This window comes from Dermacentor silvarum, chromosome 6 (genome assembly GCF_013339745.2).
Source record: "Dermacentor silvarum isolate Dsil-2018 chromosome 6, BIME_Dsil_1.4, whole genome shotgun sequence".
Lineage (NCBI taxonomy): Eukaryota > Metazoa > Arthropoda > Arachnida > Ixodida > Ixodidae > Dermacentor > Dermacentor silvarum.
In genome coordinates this window covers 101,897,838-101,925,424 of record NC_051159.1, presented here as the reverse complement: position 1 = coordinate 101,925,424, position 27,587 = coordinate 101,897,838, and the positions used below count along the sequence as shown (strand labels likewise).

The 27,587-nt window shown below is 44.7% G+C and overlaps 2 protein-coding genes across 2 annotated transcripts; both read left to right on the top strand.

The window, feature by feature from the left end:
• Positions 1–264: 264 nt before the first annotated feature.
• Positions 265–14,340, top strand: LOC119456800 (clavesin-2). Its single transcript, XM_049669082.1, has 5 exons — positions 265–569; positions 2,193–2,432; positions 8,555–8,754; positions 11,592–11,702; positions 13,902–14,340. The coding sequence occupies exons 1-5, from the start codon at positions 413–415 to the stop codon at positions 14,130–14,132; spliced, it is 939 nt and encodes a 312-aa protein (XP_049525039.1). The 5' UTR covers positions 265–412; the 3' UTR covers positions 14,133–14,340.
• Positions 14,341–20,743: 6,403 nt separating this feature from the next.
• LOC125946381 (alpha-tocopherol transfer protein-like) lies at positions 20,744–27,291 on the top strand. Its single transcript, XM_049669303.1, has 5 exons — positions 20,744–20,972; positions 24,310–24,552; positions 25,144–25,337; positions 26,459–26,569; positions 27,019–27,291. The coding sequence occupies exons 1-5, from the start codon at positions 20,813–20,815 to the stop codon at positions 27,151–27,153; spliced, it is 843 nt and encodes a 280-aa protein (XP_049525260.1). The 5' UTR covers positions 20,744–20,812; the 3' UTR covers positions 27,154–27,291.
• The last annotated feature ends 296 nt before the right edge of the window (positions 27,292–27,587 follow it).

Genomic DNA, 27,587 nt, shown 5'->3' with positions numbered 1-27,587 from the left:
GAAAGAGAGAACCAAATTGTATAGCTGTGCGATCTCATGACCAAACTTCCAGGATCAAATGAGCCACGTGTCTCCTGCGACACAGGACATATCTGGGGTTACTCGGATGCGTCCCCATTCTGTACACTTCTAAACCTTGAATCTCAATTTCACTTTCCCTTTTATTGTGTACCCGTATCAGTTAGCGTCAGGAGAATGACAGGGGGTATGCGACATGTTTGTAAGGCGCAGAGTGGTCACAGCAAACAGACGTAAATTGCTCAAATCCGGCTGCGCTATTTCCAAGCAGCTGCTACAGTCAGAAATGTTTTTCTAAGAGGGACTGTCTATTTCGTTTGCGAAGCAGCTCTAGGACAACCGCGTAGGACAATTGAAGTTGTGCTCCACGATCAAGACTGTTTATAGAGCTGCTATGCTGGGGACGTACACGAAAAGATCTACCAACGATGTGTACGACACATCAGAAGGAGCGCTCCCCTTTCGTCTGCAGCGTATCGCAGAAGAAGATCTCGGCGAAACGCCTACGAGGAGGAAAGAATCGTTGGAGATGCTAGCCAAGCTTATATCAGGTGAGCAACTCAGCGAACACAGAGTGTCTACTAACTTCGACATTTGCAAACCACTCTTTAGCTATAAATGGAATGGGAACAAATGGATTAAATACCACTGGAGACAACTACCATGTCTTTACACTTGAGCAATGCAAGATGTAGAAGGAGAGGACAGGGACCATGGTAGAAAAGGCTGGGAGGTTATCCAGTTTGTAGGCCAGTTGGCTAGCCTATGCTTGGTAATGGGGTAAATGAAGGTAAAGGGGATAAACAAGGAGGCGAGCTAAAATAACACGAAAACAAGAAAACGATAACTGCTCGTAAACACGATGTAGCGCATGACCATTCTCAAAGTCTGTCACCGAGTCCGCATGTCCTTAAGGAGTGCAAGAATGCGTTCAACGTCTTCTGCGCTGCGCACTGTCTGCAGGACCAGTGCCCGATGATTATCCCTTCCGACAAGAGACGATTCTCTCGCCTGTAATTTTTTTTTCGTTCTAGGCGCCCTGTAGTGAAGCTGAAAATCTCGAATAAGGTAAGTCAATAGCAATAAGACCGGGCCGATTATGACGGTGCCGAGTGTGGCGATTATATTGCATTTATTAATGTTTTTGTCATGTGGAACGTGCGCTCTGTTGCCCATGCGCGGTGACCATGAGATAGTCTCGAGGGTGCATATACAGCGTGTTTCATTTTAGCTGCACCAAAATTTTCAAAATTGCCTGTGGCAGATAGCACAATTATAATCCTTCATCTAAACAACTCGATGAAGCGGCCATTACTTCCACGAGAAATCAAAACGCCTAATTGAATAATTAACACAATTACGCTAATGAACTTTTAAACTAATTATTTTACGGCACATCTTTCAATCTACGAATTATAGCCGCTGAGTTCGCCAGGCGTATCCAGTTGGAACTAATTCTCAGGACTAGAACAGTTTCGAGATATGAATTTTCAAAGTGTCCGACGAAATGCATGGGCGTTGCAGTTAACTTTTTGAGGGAAACGCTGTTTTATGCATTGAAGCACAAAGTTAACTGTAACGCCCATGCATTTCGCCGGACACCTTGAAAAATTAATATCTTGAAACTGGTTCAGTCCTGCGAATTTGTTCTGAGTGAATACGCCTTGCGAACTCAGCGGCTATAATTCGTAGATTGAAAGATGTGCCGTAAAATAATTAGTTAAAAAGTTAATTACCGTAATTATGTTAATTATTCAATTAGGTGTTTTGCTTTCTCGTGGAAGTAATGGCCGCCTCATCGAGTAGTTTAGATCAACGATTATAATTGTGCTATCTGCCGCAGGCAATTGTTAAAAATTTGGTGCGGCTAAAATGAAACACTCTGTATGTGCTGCGTTAGGAATAAGGTTGACTTGTCAGTCTGCTCTGGTCTTTGTCTCCTCTCCCAGTTGTCGTCGTTTAGTGGGGGCAAATTTTCCACAATGAAGTGAATAGCGGTCACTTGAGCTTAACGCTACGCCACGAGAGAGTGAAAGTATCACGAAATGCGAAAGACAGGTAATAAAGGATCCACACTTCGCACTTCTAGCTCTGATAAGCCATTTTCAAGTTTTCTGTATTTAAATGTCTGTTACTGATTTGACACTATCTTTCTGTATAAACGACACACGCAGAGGAGCCAGAGCTAGACGCGAGAAGGGATGCCGAGTTTCTCCTCCGTTTCCTGCGCGTGCGCAAGTACAACGTGGAGGCGGCCATGCAGACCATCAGAAACTACTACTACAACCGGTGCGCCTGCGATTCCGTCTACCGCGAGTATTTGCCCTCGGCGGTGCCCCCCTTTGCTCGGAAACTCGCCATGGTTCTGCCAGGCAAAGATCGACATGGACGTCCAGTCTTTCTCTGCAATATAGGCGAGTTTTTATTTGCTATTTAAGAGGTGTAATATTTTACCTAGAAGCATTGTGGGGGGTTGTGCAGGGTGGCAGTAGTGTAGCAGTAGGCGTAGATAGCATGGTGTGCTGGGCAGACATTTGTTCCACCTGAGCATCTCTTACGCCATTAACACACGCGTGTTGTACACTGTAAACATTTTTACACATTATGGGAGTATAAAAGGTGTTCGGTTGTTCCATGGCTAACATCCTCACGTTTCAGGGATAAGATCCAGTTGTTGGTGGGAACCAATCATGACATTTTGTTTGCCGACTTTTTCTTGCAAGTAAAAACTATGAAAGCTGTGACAGGCGACATAAGAATACTATAAATAACGATTCATATCTGTCCCAGTGAAATTATCCTGTCGGATATTTATGTGCGCCCAGAGCTGTCAGAATAATTACATAGTTTTCAACTATACGTCTTTTGTCAACGCACGTCTAGTTAGAGCTCCGTCGTTTTCGTTGTCTACAAATTTCTTTAAGGCCCAAACGGTAGGGGTGTTAGCCGTGTGACAAGCAAACAGCCTCAAGGGTGTAAAATTTTAACAGCGGAGCTCTTAAGCTGGTCGTAATGTGTGCCGCCTGCTACTGCGTTGCCTAGCAACCACCTCGCGGTGCGTCGCGCACTATATTCGGGAGAAAAAAAAGAAAATGAGAGTGAGAGAAAGTGCGCGCTTCGCGTGCTATGCTCGGGAGATAGAAAACAGAAAATGATAGCGACAGAAAGAGAGAGAAACAAATTGAAGCAGCACCAACAAGGCAACGCCCAGAGGTGCTGCCTACGCCATCCGCACTTCTCAGTTTCCCCGCATTAGCGCCGAACGCACGCGGTGTCCGTGACTGCAGCAGGCGCCTCTGGCAGCGGCTTGGCCGAGCTCCCACCAGCTGTGCGCTACTGCGCATATGCCGTGACCTCAACCATTTGCTGCGCGCCTCCCGTGCACTGTGCATAGCTTTCGCCCCACTTCTCCTACGTATGCTCGGACTGCAAGTGCTTCGCGAGGCGTTCCCCGATGCCACAGACCACGAGAAAATACTTATACACTTCGTATAACTTAGCATCACTCTGTAGAGCCAGGAACAGCTAGGAACCGATAAGCTCCACTGTGTCTTTAGCCTTGCGCCACTAGTGCAAGCTACCCCGATTTCTCACAGCATAAGCTGTTATGGGCTCATTCCAATAGCCGTCTCGGTTCGCGATGGTGTCCGCCACCGCTGCCGCTGCCGCCGACGGCGTCCGGCGATCGTAACCGCTATGGCTGTAAATGCGAAAAAAGTATCTGGTTCCCGCCGGGATCAAACCCGCGCCCCCTGCGTGGGAGCCAGATACTCTACCACTGAGCCACGCAAGCGCTTGCTATCGGGCACCGGAAAAATGCGCTGTAAACGCCGCCGTAGGCGATCCGAGCCTCCACCAGTATGGTGGCGCCATCTAGTTAAGGTGCCTGCAAACGCAGCGTGCGCATGCTCAGACGACGAGATGCCATTCAGACGAGGCGCGCAATAAAAAAAAAACACGATCCCCAGCCTCTGCCAGTATGGTGGCGCCATCTAGTTAAGGTGCCTGCAAACGTCACAGGCCTGTGCAGCCAGGGATCATCGGGCTCAGCAGACTGCTGTGCAGAGAGCATTACAAGCCGCAGCTCGCCTTCGACGCCAGGCTGCCAGTTTACATCGTTCTCGTCAAAGCGAGGCGAAGAGACTTTGTCGCGAAGACCCTGGTGTGAGTGGTGCTGAAATTGGAGCTACTCTTAAGCCGCTCCACCAGCTTACGCTGTGACTGTGCTGCGTGTGCCACGCAGGCCTGCGACCTTTTTTAGAGTGTACAGAGAACGTTCATCCACTCGGTGTCTGGAAGAAAGGCAATCAATAGGCTTAAGATGTTTTTCCTTAACTGTTAGTTCAAATATGTCGTGCTGCAGTTATGCGGGTAATCGCATTTTGCAGATCCAAAACTTGACATGTCTTGTAGGAGAGCTCGCTTCAATTTCTCAATTACGATGAGTCCACTGAAACTTAAAGGTTAACCGTTAATACCGGATTTTCGTTAATTAGCAACCAATTATTCCGTGTCAGCCGCCACCCCCTAGTCTCCATTACTGACGGCAAGTCTCCGTAGGAAGGGTCCTTTTAATTGAAGACGGCTACTTAATATCATAGAAGCTTTGTAGAAACACCCGGTACACCTGTGGGCTCTACGAACCGACATTATTATGGCCTGTAATATTTTCTAGCCACTAAAAGTTAGTTATTCCATCGTGTTTTCTGCAATCATATTTAGTGCCTCCTGTGACTGTTTTGCGTTCTAATCATCACCATGATCATCATCATCAGCCTATATTTATGTCCACTGCAGGACGAAAGCCTCTCCCTGCGATCTCCAATTACCCCTGTCTTGCGCTAGCATACTCCAACTTGCGCCTGCGAATTCCCTAACGTCATCATCCCACCTGGTTTTCTGCCGTCCTCGACTGCGCTTCCCTTCTCTTGGTATCCATTCTGTAGCCCTAATGGTCCACCGGTTATCCATCCTACGCATTACATGGCCTGCCCAGCTCCATTTCTTCCACTTAATGTCAACTAGAATATCGTCTATCGCCGTTTGTTCTCTGATCCACACCGCTCTCTTCCTGTCTCTTAACGTTACTCCTAAGATTTTTCGTTCCATCGCTCTTTGTGCGCTCCTTAACTTGTTTTCGAGCTTCTTTATTAACCTCCAAGTTTCTGCCCCATATGTTAGCCCCGGTAGAATGCAATGATTGTACACTTTTTTTTGAACGACCGTGGTAAGCTCCCAGTCAGAATTTGGCAATGCCTGCCTGCCGTATGCACTCCAACCCAATTTTATTCTTCTGTAAATGATCAGGGTCCCCTGTGAGTAATTGACCTAGGTCAATTACTCTGCGTTCTAATGGGCTGTTTCAAAAGCCTAAAGCTTATCTGTGAACTTATCTATGAACCTAAAGCTTATCTGTGAACGAAGCACCTTTCATTTAATTGGCCTCTGAATATGCTGGCCGCAGCGAGAGCTACAAGCGTCCATTTCTCGTACAGCGTCCCTCTCAGCTCGGCGTGAACTGAGAAGTCGACTTCATCGCCGCAGCTGCGCCGAATTCTCTCACGAGAAGAGTTTGTGAAGTTGAATGAATAATTCGCGCTTTCTGCGATAATAATTAACGCCATTCCTCTGTCTCTACCGCATTGCCGCTCGGCCTGCTTTGGTCGTATGAACAAAAAAGTTGTCGCAGTTTCACCTGAAAGGCGAAGCATCAATTGCGACAGCAAATTTGAAGAGAGCTATACGGAGTAATGATAGCAGTTTTATCAGCTGTATAAACTTGGACATGCAGCAGCACCGGCAACACGCAGAACTGTTGTCGACGCCGTCGGCGTTTTGCCCGCGTTCGCACAAAATGCGTGCGGCGTTGGTGACTGTTGCCGGAGCCTCTGATATAAATAGGCACTTGGTGCCGAAGCTAAACGTCGCTTCCCTTCCTTCCCCCTCCCCCCCCCCCCCCACGGCCTCTCGCGCGTCGGAAGAAGGCACGTTTGCTCTACATATATGGTGATTGTAGAGGAGGAAAGAGACGTCTACTTCTGCAGCCCTTAAGGGAGCACAGCGCAGAACGCGCGTTTGTTCTCCGCCGTGCGTTCACTCCCCGTGAAATCGCGCGTCCCTCGCGCCCTTTCACTCGCACATACAGCGTTCGGCGCGCGGCGACGATTTCATCTCCATTAACGTCATACGGAACCTCACGGCGACGGCGACGGCAGAAATCTGCTTTTGAGTGTCCATATAATTGCTATCGCAATAAAAACATTGCCCTTATGAGCAGTAAAACTTGTCCCTGAGGACTACAACTTGAGACGCGGGGCAGTCTTTGGGGTCGTTACAGCGATGCTGCGGAAACATGGTTGGGAAGGCGCTACTCCTGCAATCCTCCGCATCACGGGTGTTAAATTTTCTCTCCCTGATTTTTTTATGTATGCCAGAGGACGCTTGACAGTAGCTGCGGCGACCTGCACAATCTTGCAAGCTGTTTGCTTTTACATTGTCCCGTTGTACTTAGGCATACCTCAATGACAGAAATTACTTACACTACAATTAAACCTCGCGACCTTTTAAACATATTGCGTCGTGCAGGAACGCATATGCTGCTTTCGGAAGACGTTCAAAACATGAGCGTAATCAGACACTCTCTAGCACTTATTTAAGCTACCATCAAATTGATATCTTTTTTTATCTCTCTTTTGAGGCCATCATCACATAGCGTCATATCGACCAAAGTTCACTTGCAGCGAATATAAATTCTAGCGTATTTTATGATAATGCTTCTCAGACTACGGATATTTTCAGTGGTATAATTTCGTCAATGAATTTTGCCGCAAAATAATGTTTACATAATGTCTTGCATTCAGTTCGGCGTTCAATATACACGATGTCACCAGATTTAGTGAGTTCAGATAAACAAAATGTACCTCAATCTACAAATGCCTAGCATCGTTAGTATAATCAACAGTTCGAAATCAGCGCTCTTTTAACTCTTGTCTCTATCGGCGTCCCTTCCTTATTAAGGCGAAAGCCTTAGGTGTCTATGTTGGCGGTGCCCTTGGCGAAACTGCACCGTGACAAAAAAAAATGGCCGATGCTGCAAAAAGTTCTCGGATTGGCATCACATTTCTCAGGAAGGTTCATGAAAACAAAGTAAATTAGTTGTTGTGAAAATAAATTTTCGTACATTTCGGTCTGGGTGGGAATGAAACCCGAGCCGCCAGGGTTCGAAACGCGCATGCTTTCCTCAAGCATGCTCCATGGTTCTTGCTTACTAAAGGTGCGTCTTGTGGTTGCCCACGTCACGTCGCAGCAATCTCGCTCACTAAAGGTGCGACCTAGTGCTTACACTAACATGCTGCACTTTAGCTACTACGTTAAGTGTTCACATGCGACGTTCAGGAGGTCGCCTTAGTGTCACACGCACATTTCCCATTGCGCTTCGTTATGTCTTCCAAGAAGTCTAACCCCGATTGTGTACTTCATGTATAAATAACTTAATGGACAGCAGGCTTTCGCCTTCGTATTTTACAATAGTGATTATAATACCTACCGAACTTATTTTTCGCGCTGTTACAGAAGTCCATATTAAACCATTCCACGCATCTAAAGTTTCTTACGATATAAAAGTATTTAATACTCCTGTAGACTTGGCTCCGGGGTTAATCAAATTGGCGCTCTTCGAAGCTGAAATTACCGAACTTGACGGCTAGTCAAGTGTTGCTACACCGCCGTGTTTTCTAATGCTCGAAGATGACCCTGCTTGAAACAATGAGGGGTTGCTAATCAAAGAATTATATTTTCTATACTTTCAAATGACTTAAGAAAAGCCTTGAACGCCTTCATACTCAGTGAGCAACGCACTATCAGCCGTGCTTTGGCATTTCAACTTCTGCAATGTTTTTTTTTTTCGCTCTCTATTGTCTACTTATGGGCTAGATACCACGGTTTAGATGGAAACCACACCATTTGACGCATGCATGTTCAAAACTATTATTAAGGATTCCATCTGCTAAACCGAAGACCTTTCTCGTTAGGCAATACCTTAGAGCCATTGTCTCGCATATCACAGCCACGGAAAGCTGCAAAAGCGCTGCTGTGATTCCATAAGGCAACCAGACAGAGATCATTCGTGACTGCGCGGAGAAAATTTTCATTACATGGGCAACTCCACTGCCCATCAATTATGGACCTTCTTTTCTTCTCTCAATGTTGTCCTCGACTTTCATCTTTCCCCATTGTGCACAATCACGCAGAGTCATGGTTACGCTTTCTAGATTTCATGTGTTCTTTCGTGTATGTCTGAACGCAGCAGCAGCGCTGAAATTTTAATGAGAAAAAAGAAAAACTTCGCTTTAAAATTTCGAATGAAGAGTGCCACAGGTGCCCACGTTAGAATTTTGTTAGAAGCTGTGCCCGGATTTGAGGACGCAACGTTCCTTTCTTTTAGCATCGCATGAAGCAAGTGAGCAACGTCCGTATAGCGTGAACGTACTTATATTCGCCACAAAATTATTTGTTCCTTCATGGGCCTACTGGTGATTTGTAGGCGCATGGAATCCGAAGGAGGTAACGCAGGCCGTCTTTCAACGCGCCTGTCTCATGTGCCTGGATTTCATGACGTCGGATCCGTCGGCACAGACTGTCGGTATGGTCCTGATCATGGACTGCCAGCTTTTTGCCGTAGAAAACGCTCTGTCGTTTAAGCCTGGTCTCATCAAGAGGGGGATTGAATACCTGCAGGTGAGTAATGCAGTTCGTTTGATCGACAACGCTGCGTGTCGAGGGAAACCTTCTTTCACATGAACATTCAGTATAATAAATTGTAACATTTGGAAAGCACGCTAAACATGGCGTATCTTTTGTTGATTTGCAAATACTGCTCTCCTTATTTAAAGACACAGAGGGAGGGGTACAGAAAATAGAATAACATTCATAACGTTAGCAAACGCCATATGAACAGCCGCAGTACTTGGTTTAGTACACTGTATGCAATTCAAGAGGATAAAACTGAAACGCTACAACACATAACAAGATACGAAACTTGACTGCAACATCTTTGATATCGCAGAATGTTCAGTGAGCCATCTATTAATCAACAATTCAGTAGGAAGCGCAAAATGAAAACATAAATAAAAATTACAAAAATAAGGCACAGTATTAGTTGTGCTGCAGATTCACGTTGATCGACCATGGTAAACATTCAACGTCATAGGTGCTGCAATTTTAGACGATGAGTGCACAATTTTGTAATTTTAAAACGTTAAAATTCTTTCACACGTGCGCCTGTGCTTCCCTGATCAAAAAGATAAGCTGTGAGTGTGTAAATACTATGAGGAATCGTGGTCGTGACGGTAATATCTGAACCTCATTCCTTCCTGCGCGCGCGTGCGCGTGCGTGTGCGTGTGTGCGTGTGTGCGTGTGTGCGTGTGTGCGTGTGTGCGTGTGTGCGTGTGTGCGTGTGTGCGTGTGTGCGTGTGTGCGTGTGTGCGTGTGTGCGTGTGTGCGTGTGTGCGTGTGTGCGTGTGTGCGTGTGTGCGTGTGTGCGTGTGTGCGTGTGTGCGTGTGTGCGTGTGTGCGTGTGTGCGTGTGTGCGTGTGTGCGTGTGTGCGTGTGTGCGTGTGTGCGTGTGTGCGTGTGTGCGTGTGTGCGTGTGTGCGTGTGTGCGTGTGTGCGTGTGTGCGTGTGTGCGTGTGTGCGTGTGTGCGTGTGTGCGTGTGTGCGTGTGTGCGTGTGTGCGTGTGTGCGTGTGCGTGTGTGCGTGTGCGTGCGTGTGTGCGTGTGTGCGTGTGTGCGTGTGCGTGTGTGTGTGTGTGCGTGTGCGAGTACAATAGCGACACAATTAAAAATCAGGGGCCCAACAAAATAATTGTAGGCGGTTTGCTTACACTCTCTGGTAACACTTACTGTGGACTTCAAACAGATCACATTGACGTGTCTCTGCCATGTTTAATTAGAGGTGAACATGGCGCCAAGGTACTTCAGTTAACTGTCATGGCGCAAATGATTATTTAGTTGTTTAGCAAACGTCAACTCCAAATACTCTTTTTGGTAGTAAACGTCATGACTACTGCTTACTGAAATTGATTTCCATGTGTACCATTTTATGCTTCAAGAGCCAAACCCCCCAAAAATTGATTTAATGTTACTGGTCGCAAGCATTGCAGACATTTAGGATACATTTTAGGTATTGTTTCTATACCATAGCTAATATAAATAATCACTAATAGTGGCTCAAGCACTGATCCTTGCAGAATACCCCAAACTACATCCACATATGAAGATTCAAGAAGATTTAAAGTGACGAACAGGGTTTTGACCGCAGATCATCAGCAATATATGCAATTATTTTTGTATTGCTTATTAGTGTACCAAGCTTTAACGGTTTGTTATAGCAAATCCTGTCAAGGGTTTTTAGTAGTCTATGAAGATTATTACGTCAAACTTTTCGTGAATGTTCAAGATTCATATTTCAGTTGGCTCTATGTGTTATGCAGTGGTTAAGGCATAAAACATAGGTGTTGGTTTGAGTATTTGGACACATTTACAAGGCTGGAAAAACGGAAGCGCTCAACATGATGAAGGCCAGGCGGTCTCTGAACATCAACTGCTTGTACTACCACGCTGGCAGCAGCAGCCAAAAACACTGATGGATGTGATAATAATAAAAAAAGAAGCAGTTCGCTGCTCATCACGCGTGGGGCCACGCAGTCTGAGTGCAATGAATGGGACGCTCTGACAGACATAAAAGCTGGTATTCTTGTGGAAAGGATTTGACACTAGCATATCAGGAAGACAAACTGATAAGATGTTCGAGAGCGTCGGAGCGTAGACCAATTTCGTGTTTACCGTTTATTACTACTTTGATGGTCTACGAGCCACATCTCCTATTGTGGTGGCTCCACAAGCACGTGCCGGACGTAGCCGAACTAATGTCGTGGAATGGCTTCGTGGCTATTTGTTAATACCTCCAAATGAGTAAATGAACGATCGTCTAAACGCCAAAACATTTCGTGTTATGCAATGACGAACGTATCCTACAAGCAAGGTACTTGGGTTTGCAAACGCCATCAGGTCCAGAGCATCCCTTGCGAATTTCGTCAAAGCTAATTGAATGAGCTCCGCTAGGTACGCATGAAGTTACGGTGTGGTGTCGAGATTCAGCGACCCATCATTCTGAGGTAGAGACAGGTACAAGTTTGGGATGAGAGGGGCAGACAATGGGCCACATCCCCAGAGTGGCATGTAAAACAGGACACATGTGTGGCATCTAAAAGTATCCTCCACAGTATGTGCGTTATGCTAAAGGAGGTGGTTTCAATGGCAAGACGCCATATCAGTCGAAGTCCAGCCATTGTCGATAAACTTTTTTCTGTGCTTGTCTAATTAATTAACCCTAACTTCAGTTCATTTGTCACTGGGTCTTGTGAGAGATCTGTCTTCTTGATAAGTGCGTAAGAGTCGCTTCGGTTGTGAGGTTGCCTAGATTGGGCCTACAGAGCCTGTGTTCCTTTCAAACTTTCTTGTTTTTTTTTGTTTTTTTTTTTGCGGGGGTAATTTACGATGAGGAACATTTCAGGATTGCATGCCGTCCAGGTTGAAAGCTTTCCACGTCGTTCGACAGGCGAATGCTTTCGACATATTTTACGCTATCATGAAGCCTTTCATGAAGAGCAAACTGACCAGAAGGGTAAGTGAGTTTCGACTACCTTGCGCGTCGCTAGTTCTCACCCCCTGCGCAATGGCAAGCGCTCAACTTGAAGAAACGTTGATGCCAACCACAGCTTGATTGCTACACGTGCTCAGGAAACGTGCACATGGCATCTTACGGGTCGTTTTTGAGAGCCGAGGAATGCTATGAAGTTACACTACACACACTGTACTCTAGGAAATTCCCGATGCTATTCATTTATTCTATTTATTGAGACCACTGTATCTACGCAGTGGCGCTGACAAATTCTTGACTGCGTGTCTTGACTATTTGTCGTGAGGATAGCGCTGAAGTGAGGTCTACAAGACTACAAGGTAGACTTTTATCATGACTTGTGTCGTCTCACAAATATCCCCGCGGATTTCTTTTCCCTATTCATGTTTTGTTCTTTCCTATCTCGTTGATTTCCCTTACCTCAGTCCCCCAGTGTAGGGTAGCAAACAAGTCTTTGTCTGGTTAACCTAATTGCGATTTATTCTGTTTATATGTTTACTTATAGATACTGTTGACCTGAGGGCCATTACACACACATACAAACACACCCTAACTACCCTAACTGCGTGCGACAATGACATCATGACCACAATGATAGCAACGACGGCTTCTGCACTACGAAATACTTTTTCACTGGCATTGAAGACATCGATGAGCTTTCATTGGGAAAGCAATGCTGATAATGACTGCTGCTTTGTAAACCGCGCCAGTGAACGTCCACTGCAACGCGCGCCAGACGTGCTGCGTACGCATATTGCTTGCTACTAGATTTAAAATACATGCACAGACAACACCCCTCTCAGTTGGCGTCGCGTCACAGTCTGCGTCAGATTTGCTTCGAAAGCCAGTACTATTGTATCGAACAAGGAGAACCTTTGTGGCCATTTCTTACTGATTGCAAAAAATGCAGCCTCCTGCCAACGAAGAATGTATCTGTTCCTATTCCTGTATTGGAAATCTTTAAATTTACTCCTTGTTCAATGTTGCCCTCGTTCATTGTCATACTAGCAGCTTTTTCCAAGAAAATCGTTCAATCCTGACACTGTCATCCTAGATCTTTCCGCTAATAATACACACATGCTAAATCAATGATTTATTCCTGCTGTGTTTCTAGAAGATTCTTTGTAAGCAGTGCTATTTCTTTGTGTTGGGAATTCTGTGAAGCACTTCAATGTGTGCTATATCTTGTGAAAACTAACAGCGTAAACTTTTAGGCTTTCACCGTGATGATGCTTCTGAAATAATATCGCGTACGATAAACCACCAGGTAAGTAAAAATGTAAATGAATTTTGTGTGGGACCAGGGAGTGATAGGTAAGAAATAATAATCTTTTTTTTAAGCATTTCGCAACTACAAAGGAGAGATTAGCCTGGATTTTGTTTCGTGTGTATTGCTATGGATGATATGGCACTTTATCAGCTAGTATAGCTCGACTCGTACCAAAAAAGTGACACGTGACATCAGCGCAGCTTTTTTTTTTCAAAGTCTGAGCTAAGGTATAATGTGAGGTGCAATAGCCATAGCCTGTTGTAGTTACATAGCCTGTTCTAATTACCCCCCCCCCCCCCCCCCCAAGCAGGAGTTCACATATGACTTATGACAGGAGTTCCTGCAAGGAGACTCCCGTGAGCGCCAATTGTACATCGCTACTATAAACATATACAGCAATCAAGACTGGTTTCATACACAAGGTTAACACTTGCCGCCTAGAAATTCGGAAGTGGGGAGAATTGAATGGAGGAGAGGAAGTAGGAATCAGCAAAAGAGAAATAAAATGGTTGGTGTCGGGGACAGGAAAAGTCAGCTGCCGATTTTCTCCGGGTGGGTCAGTTGGCGTTATGCCGTCTACGTGAAGTCGAGGACAAAGTGGTGGGTTGCCTCCGCTAAGGAGCCTTAAGGTCCAAGCACTCAGCATCGGCTCCACCCCCGGTATCCGCGTTTCTCCGGACACGGCTAAGTCGCGCATGGCTACAATTGGAAGGGTTCCGTGCTTGGGTACGTGGTGTCGCAGTACACCAAACGCGGCTGATGCAGACACTCCTGGGGGAGGAACTATATTGGAAACTTGACAAAGCCATTAACACCTGGCGGTAACATATACATTATAACGGTTAGCTGTCACGTTTTTGTCATGACGTAATACTCCAACTAATTTTTCATTTTATAACCTCTCCTTTTCCAAGTTTAAATTTCACGGGGAAAACTTCGAGAGTCTCCACGAGGAAATTTCACCGGAACAACTTCCGGCACAGTTTGGCGGCCAGGCGCCGCCACTCGACTACGATACGTTCTGGAGTAAAATGGACGAGTTGGAAGATGCATTTGAAGCAGATAACCGCTACGGCTACTCCAAGAAGAACATCGGCGACTTTGCTACGCAGGAGGAAGTTGAAGAAGCTTTGGAATTTCTCTGATTTAGAATGCAATTGGAGCAAATATATTGAATTGGTTAAAAGGTAAAAAAGGTTTTGGAATCATCCGCAGTCGCAATATAAAACAAGCGAAATTCGTTCCACGGGGGTTAGACACTGGGATACATTGAAGTTTCTCTGATGTAGACGGCAATCTGATTAAATATTGTAACCGACAGTTACGACAACAGTTTCTAATAAAACTGTTTTATTCTGGGCGAACCTGTGCCCGTGAACTCCAGAGACACAACACTCAACAAAAACGCCTGCGAGCGTCGCCTCTTCGAACGTTGTTCTCTTCTTTCTTACCTTCTGTCGCGTGCCACTCATCCGATCCTCGAGCATGAGCCACCGGTCTGTCAGCACGTGGTGTGGGTACGTGCGGCGCAGCGTTGCCTTGTGGTGCCCTGCTTGACGCTTGTGTTGCGGTGGTTCTTTGAGACACAGCTATGATGCTCGGGCGTCTTTTCGTTCTCAGTGTGCTGGCGGCAATATGTTCAACTAGCAATAGTTCAAGAGCGTTTGGCACCATCCACCATTGCAATATAAAAAAATTTAAAAATTACACCATCTTCCCGCAGGGGAACCCTGAGTAGTATGCGAAGCAGCCATGGGGTCGACTCAAGGGGACAGGGCAAGCGAATATCATGAAAAAAAAGCGATTTTTTGTTTTTATCTAAATATGAAAGTACATTCTTTTCTGCGTCTCTTTCAGTATCACACTTCATTTTGCGCAATTTGTATCAACCAAAAAAAGCGTTCTGGAAGCAAAGCGACAAGCGACACGCCCCTTTTTACGCACGCTGTGTTTTCGTAGCTTTGTTTCATCATTATTTTGCAAAAAAACCTATAGTTTTCCTAATTTTAGCTGAAAGAAAAAGCTGTATGGCAACAGTGTTCGAGTTGTTAACCAAAAGAAGCCTGAGACGCTGTTTCCCGCTGTTCACGCGTTTTCCATGTGTTGAGCTTTGGTAACGTTGGTTCTGGTGTATGTGCTGCGTATGCGCTGACAGAGCAACGCATCAAACAACAAAACAGACTCGGGAAGCTAAACGACAGCAAAATAAGCGCGAAGCTGACCAAGATGATGACTATGCAGCTGGCTCCTACTGAATAAATGGGTCAAAATTTTTTTGCGGAGTGCAAAGCGTGGGATTGAAGTTATTATTTACTTTAAAGTGAGTTTTCTCAAAACAAGAATTTTCGTTATGTCGGTACAACTGTTTTCAGTATGACAAAAGCTAGCATGCTGATTTTTTGTGTGCATACTAAATGGTTGCGCGGCAATATACTGAACCAAAATTAAGGCTGTAAAATTAATAGTTTTTGTGAAATAAGAAGAAAATTGACAAAAATTGGTCGAAATGCATATCTGTAAAGAAAAAAATCCTTAATAATTCATTTTTTGTGTAATAAGCTTTTTTTGGTTCAGTAGATAGAAGAGAAAGTACTGAACAAAATGACATCAACCTCTGGACGATATGTCTATTAGTTGCTGAAAAACGTGCACCACAATATGCCCAAAAATACATGGGGAGTATAGGGCTTGCCCTGTCCCCTCAAGTTCCCATTAGTTTTCAGTTCGTCGTTTCTGTTAGGTTGAGGTACGTAGCTATAGCGTTATATTTACCGTGCGTTGCGGGAGGAGAATGAGAGGAGTGGAGCGCGCGTCATTATACCGCGAGCTACAGTGGCGCCCCCAGCGGAGTATGCAGCGCCTACCGTCGCGCCTCTAACCTAACCTGCTTCGCATTATCGCGCGCGGAGCCGCAGGTGTTGCCATTCGTTGCACAATCCGGAGAGGAGAGGAGGAGAGGAGAGGAGGAATACCGAGAGGAGAGGAGAGGAGCGGGAGGAGGATGCGCATGAATGCCGAGAGGAGAGGAGATGTGACAAGGAGAGGGGAGGAGGGGGAGCAGGATGCGCAAACGCAGTAGGGGTGTGGACGCTGCACGGCGGATGGATGGAGGGAGGGAGGGAGGGAGTGAGGGAGTGAGTGACATAGCCCCGACCATAAGATGCTCCGCATCTAATATGATGTCTACTGCGGGGTTTCACTTTGGCATGTTGGTGCGGCCTCTTACAGAACATACGCGTACTGCGAACACAACGATACAATACCGTTGCAGACATACACATGATCATGACGCTAAGTGTGCTTTTGTGTCACTCTTGTATCCTGTGCTGGTATAAGCTAAAGATTCCTTTAGCTCAATTTTATTACATTTGAAAGCGAAGCTTTATATGTCAGGCGAAATCGTATATGGCTAGGCGAAATTGCCTGTGTATAGAAAACTCTCATCATCAGCATTCGCTCGAGCGTCGTCGTCTTCTTCCACAGCTGGCTCATTGGCTCGTGCTCGGCACGCGCTCCTGCCACTGCTGCAGCTTTCGTCAGCGTCGTCTGCTTCCGCGGCTGGCTGCGTTGACGCTAATCGTTCCAGCGTAGAATTTCACTTCTCTTCTGTCGTCGTAATGGGGAGGCCGCGCTTACGGGGGTATGAGCCATTGTATTTCGAAGAATCGCAAGCGGCAATGGCGGGCAAATGCTGCTAACCACACCACCGAGCAAACTCGAGACATCGAACGCAAGTGACAACGACGAACTGCGAGCATACCGTCAGTGATGTCGTTCTCTCCGTCGCAGCCGAACGTGTGTGTAGCCTCGTAATTGGGAAATACTTTAACGAACCCTCGGGGTTAATAACCCTGTGATAAACACCAGGGCCGCACGTTTGAGCTTCGCTGGTTAACCATCTTCATGGAGTGGAAAGGCCGACGACTTTTTATCGTCTACAGCTAACGACTTGCTTGTCCTAGTGGTAAAGAAAGTCGTGTAGACTTTAGACCACTGAAGAAGCATAAAAAGAAGTAGAATTGAAAGAGAATGTTTGAATATTCCAGCCCTGTGGAATAACTTAAGTGACTTGTGCCACTGCTACGCTCAGTAGGATAATGTTGCATTAAAGTGTTGTGGCAAAAACTTACTTCCCCTGGTTTCTTTTAATTTAAGGTCGGGCATTCATTATAACCAATAGTTTTTACTCTAACATTCAGCAATTATTGGATTCTGATATATGCATGTTGTAGCTTCTCTGAACAGAAAACGCCACATATCAATGATCGCGTACATTTTGCATTCATATTTGAAATCAATATTCGAAGATTATGCCAAAGTTAATTCATTGAGGTAACCTAAACATTGTCTTGAGTGAATCAAATCAAATCAACATTAGTTTCTAATGCACGGGCGGTATGGTCATGTGGACTAAAAGCGACATAAGAAGCAATAACACGCATTTTTAGAGCTGTTTGGTATATGACTTCGAAAGTAAACAATGCTAAGAACGGGACTAAAGAATGACACAAAATGGAGCGCGATGATTGCGGCATACGTATACTGACACGTCCCAAGAAATCTTACAAGTTTTGGTATAAGAAACAAATAGTGTGCGAAGAGTAAAGAACACCAACCTCAAAGAAACAAATGAACACTGGCATTGCAGCAAATGTGACCTCAGTTAAAATAGAAGAACAAGACAGCTTTGAAGCTGTCTTATTCATTTAATAATAACACAGCCCACTGTCATTATCGTATTTCATGGATTTCTATTCGAGCGCTACTCGCTAGCCCAAAGAAGAAATATTGTTCTCTCTTGGCTCCGTCAGAACTGTTACTAGGGAAGTTGCAACTAAGGAAGAGAACACTGTTGTTTATTGTTGTAGCATCGTAATTTATTCCTCGTGCGTCAGCCTCTTCGAACACGCCACGGTAATCCGGAAATTTTCTCTCACTTTCCCTTTTTTTTGTTGGTGATGACTAATGTGCTTACTGCGACCTGTTGAGAGCTAAGAATACGTCGAAGAGTTTCTGTTAAAAAAGTATTACCTTATTTAGGGCAGTATCTAAAGCAGCTACTTTGAACAGCCATCTGCGTGAAGTCCGAACAGATACAGCATTATGAAAATAGATGACGTAAATGGCTACGGATGAAAACAAAGTAAAAATCGAAAAGAAAATGCACAGAAAAGCAAAATAAAATTTCTAATAGACCAGGCAGAGAGCTGCCCTACAACCGATCAGCATCATTACGAGTAAAGAAACCAGCCCACCCAATAGAGGCACATTACTTTCAATGCAGAAAGCAAGTAATCAAGCAAACAAGCGAACAATCATGCAAGCTCAGAAAAAACGAAGTAAAGCAAGAAAAAATCGGTCTATTCCTTAGTGCTTCATTTATTGCCCATCGCTGATTGACATTAAAACTACGTTTGCTGAGCCTATAACTTGATCGTTTGTTTTGTTGGAGCAAATGATTAGCAAACTTTGGAAGACTTGTTATACTATGCTCCTTTTCTGAGGCGCCAGGAGGGAGCACTTTTGTACAGATGGTTCCCACCATGTTGCAATGGTTAGAATGAGAAAATAACTCAAGGACAGTTACGCAGATATTTTTTTTCTCCTTTGTGCACGTGCACAAATTATGGTTTGTTATTGGTAGGTAGCAGGACCAATGGGGGTGGGGCATTTCCAGTTGTCGTGAAACACCTAACCAATCGAGCAATTTTGCTTCATCACAGTAATGTATTTTTATAAATGCGGCTAAAGGAAAGTGTCGATCGAACTAGCTGGGGGTCCGATTATGCTATTTTTCTTGAAAATATGAATTGCAGCTACATGATCTGCAGTGTTCAACAAAAGTACTATTATACTGCTGCACAGTCTATTTCGTCTTTTTTTATTTTTAACACCTGCCATGACATCGTTGTAGCTAGGGCGCTGCGCTGCCAAGCCTGAGGGCACGGGTTTAAATCGTGGCCACGGCGGCCGCATTTCGATTAAGGCGCTCGGCAAAAAACGCCTTATGCAGTCCACCGGTTGCATGTTGAAATTACAGGCGGTCAAAATTAATGCGTATAGTCACCCCTTACGGCGTGCATATATATATAGAGAGGCTGTTCTTGAAACATTCTTCGAGCAACAGAAAAACAGTGTGCATTTCATGACCCGCGAAGTCGTCAACACCATCCTCGTAACGATTCTTGCATCCAGAAAGATCCATTGTGCACCTTTCACAAAATCGTCTCACACTACCGCTTGGAAAGGAACTGGTTCTCTCCTCCTCACCCAGAACTAAATAAACCATAAGCTAGCACGCTGAGAATGCTACAAACCCGCACGTACCCCACTCCGCGGTCCCTTATCAGGATTGACCGAGACTTCCCGCAGTCGTGCCCCAAATTCGGAGCCGATTTATGCTCTTTTGATCATATGCTCTGGCTGTGCCCAGCCATAGAAAACTCTTTACTTGACACAAAGAAACAGTGGGAGGAGTTCGTAAGAAGCGACCACCACCACATCCAGCTCCAGGCAGTCCAGAGGGCCCACGACATCACAACGGGATTTCGCCTCCCGGTGCCATCATGGGCGCAGCCACCGACTTGACCTAAGGGAGCCTTCGGCTCCCCCTGGAGACAGTTTTTCAGGACCAATAAAAGTTCTTTTCACCGTCACCGCCTCCAGGCGCCCACATCGTTACAATTTTTTTTTCAGGAAATCTGGACAGGATGCTTTCGTGAAAGCAACACCTGTGATATATTCGCAAGGTCTGTTATGGCGAATAATCATGACTAGACGGTGACTGAAAAGTAAGGAGTACGTCTGCCTTCAGGCTTAAAGGTAGCATAGCAGGGAGATTGCACTCTGCGACACTTAATAGGCTAAACAAAAGCAAAGTAAGTATCGGACGAAGGCTCCCGATTTAACACGTTGCCAATCCATAACGTGGTTTAAAATAGAATATTGCAAATATTTTCCCGCTAATTTGGCTTTCAGTTGTAAGATGATTTCGATCTTTGGCTCGTTTATTATTTATGACCATTCTACAATCAGTACATGTGGAGTTCGTGGAATGATTCCTTCCATTCAGGTTGATAAAAATGATCAATCAGTCGAACGCAGACTCTTGCACAGAGTATATTCTTGCACAGAGTATATTCTACCTTAAATATAACAGTAAAAGTAATGGTTGTTCTCGGAGTAAATCAATTCATGACTACAATCCTATTGTAGGAGGACGTGACTGGTGGCTGACGAGCAGTGCCGTCGTCCCTACTCAAAAGGGCAAAAGCGATGAGACGAGTGGCGGCTGCAATGACCTGCGTGGCAAGCTTTCAGAACGACACTTCGCGTGCCGAGCTTACGCTGCAAGCACGCGCTGCGCTTTATTTTTCTCTTTCTTTACCGCCGGCACCAAGGCGCCGGCTGACAGCGCCGACCAAAGCAACTCGCGTTGTGGCGTCTGCGGGCGCTACGCTATCAATACGAGAAGGCTTACAAGTTTCTTAAACTTAAACGGGAAACGGGAAAGATTAAACGGGAATCGTCAGCACGGTCCCTTCCCTTCAGTGTATATTCATTATATATGCATTCAGTGGAGAGCTTGTTTTTCTGCATACGTAACAACGCACCACTGCTGAATAGCTGACGTCACAAGTGCAGGTTTTCCTTTCGGTCAGAGAAGAACCTGTTTGATGACGCGACTGCCGCGCAGTCTTTATAACCGACAACTAACAGCGGCGGTCATTCCGCTTAGCGGAAGGCGGCCCAGTCGGTTGAACTGCCTGTCGTTTGCCTAGCACCGGTATTTCGAGCTGCCGGGCAAATAAAATTTATAGGAGATATGGCAAGAAAGAGAAAATTACAGGAAAGAGAAGGGTTAGCGAGTGAGCAAAGAAGTTTTGGCACGGGCGACTGCTTGGAGTGGGATAGAACCACGCCGGGTGCGAAGGATCCCAGTGACGCGAAAACAGCCCTGGATGAAATGCGGCTCGCGCTCAAAGGTGAGTTGGTTTCCCTGCCTAAACCAGCTGGATGAGGTAAGGTAAGGAAATACGTTCGAGTAAGTCAGTGGATGTTCTGTTGCAAATATAATCCGCTTAGTTATAGAACCAATTGGGGTAACATTGAGAGGCTACAATAGGATGGAGGGCTAGTTGTATTACATCATGAAAAAAAAAAAAAAACCTAGAGCACAGAAACGACGAAGAAGGCGATACACAACGCTCTCAACATGTTCCACTTAGTCAAACTTATTTTAACGTTATTAAGGGTAATATGCAGGATGTGTCAGTGAACAATTTCAAAAATTTTTGAAGGTTGCCTGTAACAGATAGCTCAATTCTAGTTTATGAGCTGGTCTACGCGAAGAGGCCTCTTCGAGAAGACCAGCTCATGCACTAGATTTGTGCTATATGGCAGAGGCAACCTTTAAAAAACTTTTGAAAGAGTTCGCTGAAACATACGGCATCGTAACAGTGGCAATAAGCTCGACAATAAGAGCAGACACCTAAAAACATTCGTTTCACTTAGGTTTCACTTTGAATGAAAACATTTTCGCGTGTATGTTCCACATAGTCAATAATATCTGGGACTAGATTAAGAGTGCGATATTACTATGAAATCAATGTCTACCCACTTTTGACATGGCGTAGCCTCGTATCGGCACGCCCATGTGACGTTCTCTGGCCAGCCGTGAGGTTATAATAGGACCGGCACACAAGCCGCAAGGTTTACGTTTCAGTCTGAAATCGCTTGGAGCACGTTTCAGTCGGCATTATGGCGTGGTAATAGTAAAGCGCAAGATAGGCACTGGGACAGGATAGATAAACTTTTGAAAGAAAGAAAAATCAGAGTTATGTGGGTGGCCCCCGAAGGGGCATCGCTAATGGTCGGTACCCCTAGTCCAGGGCTCCGCTGGCTCTTGCCATCTTCTCCGCTCTCTGGATCAGCTTGAGCTGGTCGATGAGGGCCGAGCTGGACAACAGTGCTTCCCAGTGCTGCTTCGTGGTGTTCGGGTCATGGTGTTCTGTGTTGTGTAGCATGCACTCCCACGTAATGTGGGGTAGGGTTGGTGTGGCCCTGTACCACGGGCATTCGTCCCTGTAGGCTGTGGGTTGTATGCGATGTAATATGTGCAGGTTCGTTTAGGTGCCTGTCTGGAGCCTAAGCCAGGCAGCGGCATCCTCCATCGTTAGTTCTCGGTGGGCGCCACCAAACCGAATACAGGTGTAAACTAGCTTCTTTTTTTGTAGTCGCCGCTTAAAAGAAATACGAGTGCTGTACTGCTCACTACAACTGCAGCAGGTGTTGTACCTCTCGGCTGAAACACGTGTCCAATGCTTACATCCTAGGTCACGAGCTTGACTATACTGTTGATTTCGCAAATAATAATAATAATAATAATAATAATAATAATAATAATAATAATAATAATAATAATAATAATAATAATAATAATAATAATAATAATAATAATAATAATAATAATAATAATAATAATAATAATAATAATAATAAATTGTTCCACGTTGATAAACCCTGACGACTGCTGAAAGCAATGTACTTACAGCGGCACTCTAACGCTGTTTGTCTAAACCTGCGTGAGTATTAACGGCGGTGTGGTTTTACGCAATGAAAGAAGTTACTAAACATGTGGGTTGTTCAATAGCTACTGAGACTGATGCTCTGAAATTTTCATTTCTGAAAATCATTCGTCGGCACTCTATCCCTTTCTTTATGCTCCCCAGTAAGTGAAATGCACGCGTCCACCTTTTTCTACCAAGCTTAGATAGCGTGAGTCAAACCATTATTCGAAACCTACTTCAAGATCGCCTCCAATGTCTTAACTGTATCTTGTTTTTGTCAAATCAATGCCCCTTTTTACCACGAGGAACACAAAGGAGACAAAGAGTCTCGCATGTGGACTGTAAAACGGGCAAGTTGATTGTTGCGATACTTCGGGGGACGGGGAAAAAATGGTATTGCTGTGACATGGAACAGGACATGAAATCAGGTGTAGAAAAACATTAAAGGCGATTTTTAAATCCAATAATGGCGTGACTCATGCTATTAAAGCGCGGTAGAAACGTAGATACGCGTGCATTTCACTTACTAGGGAGCATGTAGAAAAGGATAAAAGTTCTGAAAAATTATTTTCATAAATGAAGATGCTAGAGCATCAGTCTCATCATTTATTGAACAATTCATACAGTTTCCCGTTTTACACATGGAGACGCAAGTTCGGGAAGTACAAGTAGAAATAAAAAAAAAAGAACCTTGTGGCTTTCTGTGTTACCTGAAATACGCGGTTGCATAGTGTGACGTTCAGCTACCAGTATTGTGAGGGCTCTCTTAAATTCCGGACTGCACGTTTTGCCAGAGTCCTTCAATGCTTGTCTGGCGAACAAATTATATCTGTTCTTGTGGTCGCCATGGTCAACTAACTTGTTTCTGACAGCATTCTTAACATCTTTAGCGTACTTTACTCATTGCCAATTACTTCACGGTAACTTCCATCATAGTTGGTGCTGTTTCCGTCCCAACGACTGAACCCGACTAAGCGCATTACGTTCCCGTTATACTGACACATTTTAATCCCTGCCTAGTTAGCTAACTAACCAACACCACTGACACCAAGTTCTGCAGACCATGGTGCTCGTGGGGGTGGTTTACCGATCACAGCTTGTGCATCCAACAGGTTAGCACAGACATATCGTATATGCAGGTATAATTCCAGAATATGCATGCTGTCTTGCTCTTAAGGACAGATAACGTTTAGAAGCTCTCAGTTTTTCTACGTAAAGTAAGCTGTACAAAAGCCGGTGATTGATCATAACACTTAAGTGACTAAAAGTTTTATGACGCTACATTGTAGGTACTACTTGTTCGACCATAACAGAGTCACCGCAAGTCTGTCCGCATTTGCAGTACTTTTCTATGTAACTTACTCATTTTGTTTAATGTGAAGGTTTGCAACTCCTAGTTTCATCTGGACAAAAAGAAAAGGCCTGGTTTCATTTCTTACGATCCACTGTTGTGATCTATTTTTGATGCCATATGGCTGCAGACACCATGATATACTTGCAGAACGATGCATTGCAGGGCAGATTGTGGTTTCATAAGCTCTCAATTTTAACGAATATGTGTTTTCTTACTGTATTCACTGTCATCTCATATGCTGTGATGATTGAGCCGCTACAGTTCATAGAGCTCCACCTTGCGTGCGGATGAAACTTTTTTTTTTTCCGAGCCATGTTTCAGACTGCATAAGAAAGAGAAACCTGTGACAAGGAGTCGTTTGCTTCACCTTCATTTCCTTTCTTTTTATTCTTTTGGCAGACGATGCCCGTTTGTGTGCAAGGAGGGACACCGTCTTCTTACTACCCTTTCTAAGATTTACGAAATTTGACGTTGAAGCTGCGCTCGCAAAGACCAGAATGTACTACAGACGCAGGAGCTCTTGCCCTAAAGTTCTCAAAGACTTGAAGGCATCGGAAGAAATAAAATCACAAGCGCGTGGCCTGGTTGCTGCGCTGCCTGGAAAAGATACTCGCGGGCGACCAGTTCTGCTGTTAAAGCTCGGTAAGTGTTCCTAGAGAATGCTCTGATGGCCGTCCCTCGTAGAGAGGTAGCATCGCCATCGAAATTCAAGGGAAACATTAAGTACAGGCTCAGTAAACTTTATAAACTTAGCAGAAGGTAACATCTCGGCAAGTTTAAAGTTTATATTGAAGAGGTAAGAAAATAGTTGGTACATCATCGAAAGGTGTTTTGAAAGTCCTAGGCCGAATTGGTGTGAGATCGCCGAGTGTGAGCACCAAGTTGTTTGGTAGTGCTTATCCACTCATATAGTAGGTTGAGTCAAGACAAATATATGTTTTCAAAGCTTTCTGAGAAGTGCTCAGCCTAGTCAGCATGACTTGCTTATTCTGAATGCTTTGCACAAGGAGGCATCGCATGGTCGTGCTTCACTTCGGTCTATTCTACTGTATTAAACTATGACTTTCCGAGTCTATACTTTCGAGTGAGACACTCTGAATATAGGGACTTCAGTTGCCATCCCAGAACATAATTTTAAAACCTTCTTTTCAAAATTGTGGAGAACAGTAGCTTGTTCAGGGAAAGAAAAAATTCAGGTCCATGACAGCTTTTCAATCGATGTTATTTCACTAGGCGCCTGGGATCCTTCGTCGCTTCCACAATTTCGGGTTCAGCGAGCGGTCAACCTATGGCTCGAGCAGCTCACCCGTGACCCTGCAACTCAAGATGCTGGCATCTGTTTCATTCTCGACTTCGGTGGCTGGTCATTCTCCAAGATTCGGGCGTGCGAAATAGGCCTCGCCAGGAAAGCAATTCGGCTTTTGCAGGTAATCGCGACAAATTACGAGAGCGAAAGTTTGACATGCAGTGAACTGATGTACATGTACTGATTATTGTCTGCGCAGGCAGTACAGTCGAGCGTCTCCACAAAAAAAAAAAAAAAAAAAAAAAAAACGCCTCTACAACCAAATGAGCTGTATAAGGAAGGAATAATTCTCTCCAGGTTATATTGTGAGCTGTGCGGTACATGACCGTTTCAACTAATTGACCTGTATAACGAATGATTTCTGAGGCCCCAAATACTTCGTTTTAAAGGCGTTCGAATGTAATTGTGTCGCAGTAGCTGGATGAAACAAAGTGTATGCAGCGTAACCAAGCAGTAGCGTAAGCGAGACCAATGAGGGGTCCTATGTTGGGCCAACTTTGCAACTTAGCCTAAAAGTAACGTTATCCCAAATTTGTGCATTCAAGGACCCTGCTCTCCGCGTTGCTGGGATTATTTCAGCGCATCATCGTACGGCAGTGGTACGTTCGTTATACACTGCTTTACCCTGCGCTCTAATTACAATAAAATTAGGTTGCACGTGGTTACAGCTTAAGGGGATTGCTCAAAGCAAGAACTTCGGCCCCGACGGTAGCAAGGGTATTGCGAGGCGTAATATAAATCAGCTGAAACTAAAGAAATTCATTCCATGTGGGGACTGCTTAACCTATGATTTCGAGAAGACTGCAGCTATTACTCATATTTACTTCTTACTAGCGGCGAACACCAGTTGGTTGTCATCACACAAGGTCAATAGATGCCTCACTAAAATTTTGTTGAGGGATTGGGACACAAAATATTCAAGTGCGAATTCAGGTAAATGTCTTGAACGACTTCAAAAAAAAATACACAGGATTATTCACAATCAAATTGTGTTTGCTAATCTACTATGCTCAAGAAGGTGAATGCAAAGTAAAAAATCGCTTGAAGGGCACCTTTCCTGTAAGGTGTTTTACGAGCCATATAATTATCAGAAACGTGTATCGTTAGCCTAACCAATCGTGTGTTCTTTTTTTTTGACTCCTTCGCTTAATCACCGGCACCTGTAGATATAATGCACCAGCATGCACAAACGTAGAAGCATATTTGCAATAATAAAAGTGCCTAATTCATTGCCATACTCAGGACGGCCTACCACTGGAGATCACCAGAGCGCATGTGTTGAGGCAGCCGAGGACTTTCAGCATATTTTTCTCGCTGCTGAAACCATTCATGAGCAAAGACGAACTCGCCAGGGTGAGCTGGTTTGCTTTCTCGATGTTCTGATGCGAAATTAACGCTCCAGATTGCCAAAAATTCAAGCCCTGTTTCGATACATGGTAACGTTCGCAGCATGCGGTGAAATAAAATGTTGCACTTGTATGTACTCAAATTAAGGAACAAAACAAATCGGCCTGAAGAATGTGCCCAAGCTGTGCTCCGCTTCCGACGTGGGGTATAGTAATTGATGTACAGTTGATTTTTCACCGCTAATAGAAGAGAACGGTGCACTTTCATGCTCTCCTAGAAGTGGCTAGCCCGCATAAAAATGAACGTTGTCCGGTTTTCACTTTCAGTTATGAATATAGCCCCACGGGGCCGCGGTTGAATCATATTTCGTTCTTTATACTCTTAGTTTCGCCCTGATGTACCTGTTGAGCTATGCTCTATTTTTTTTTCATCCTCCTGCTCTTTGCAATGTACAGTTCCACCTTCACGGCGAAGACTTCGGAAACCTGCACGCTGAAGTTCCAAAGGATATACTTCCCAAGGAATACGGAGGTACCGCTGTTTTTGACTTCGAGGGCCTCTGGGAACGTCTGCGGGGGCAAGATAGCTGAGAATACGACCAGAAATGCATCCGTCAAACCCAGTTTCCTGGATCCAGCTTGTGCCGTGTACTGTAAAGATGTGCGATACATTGAACTCCGGTTTTGATCCGTGAAATAACATGTAAGCGGTACGCTAGTCACTATTAGCGCAAACTGCGATTTCCATTGATTTGTACCAATGTAAATAAATAAACAAATGGTCAGCTTGTCTTTTTTTTTCATTGGTTTTTGTTTTTCGTTCGGTGTTTTTCGGGTGACTACGAACAGCCATCTGCCTTGTATGGAAGAGATTCAAAAGGGATTGTACTACTCAAGAACAGCTCCCGGAATGTTTATATTATATTGGGCGCATTACCAAGGTTATGCATATTTATTTATTAGGTTATTTTCGAAACAATGCTTGATTGTCAGGGTGCTGAACCAAATTGTGACATGAAGGTTCC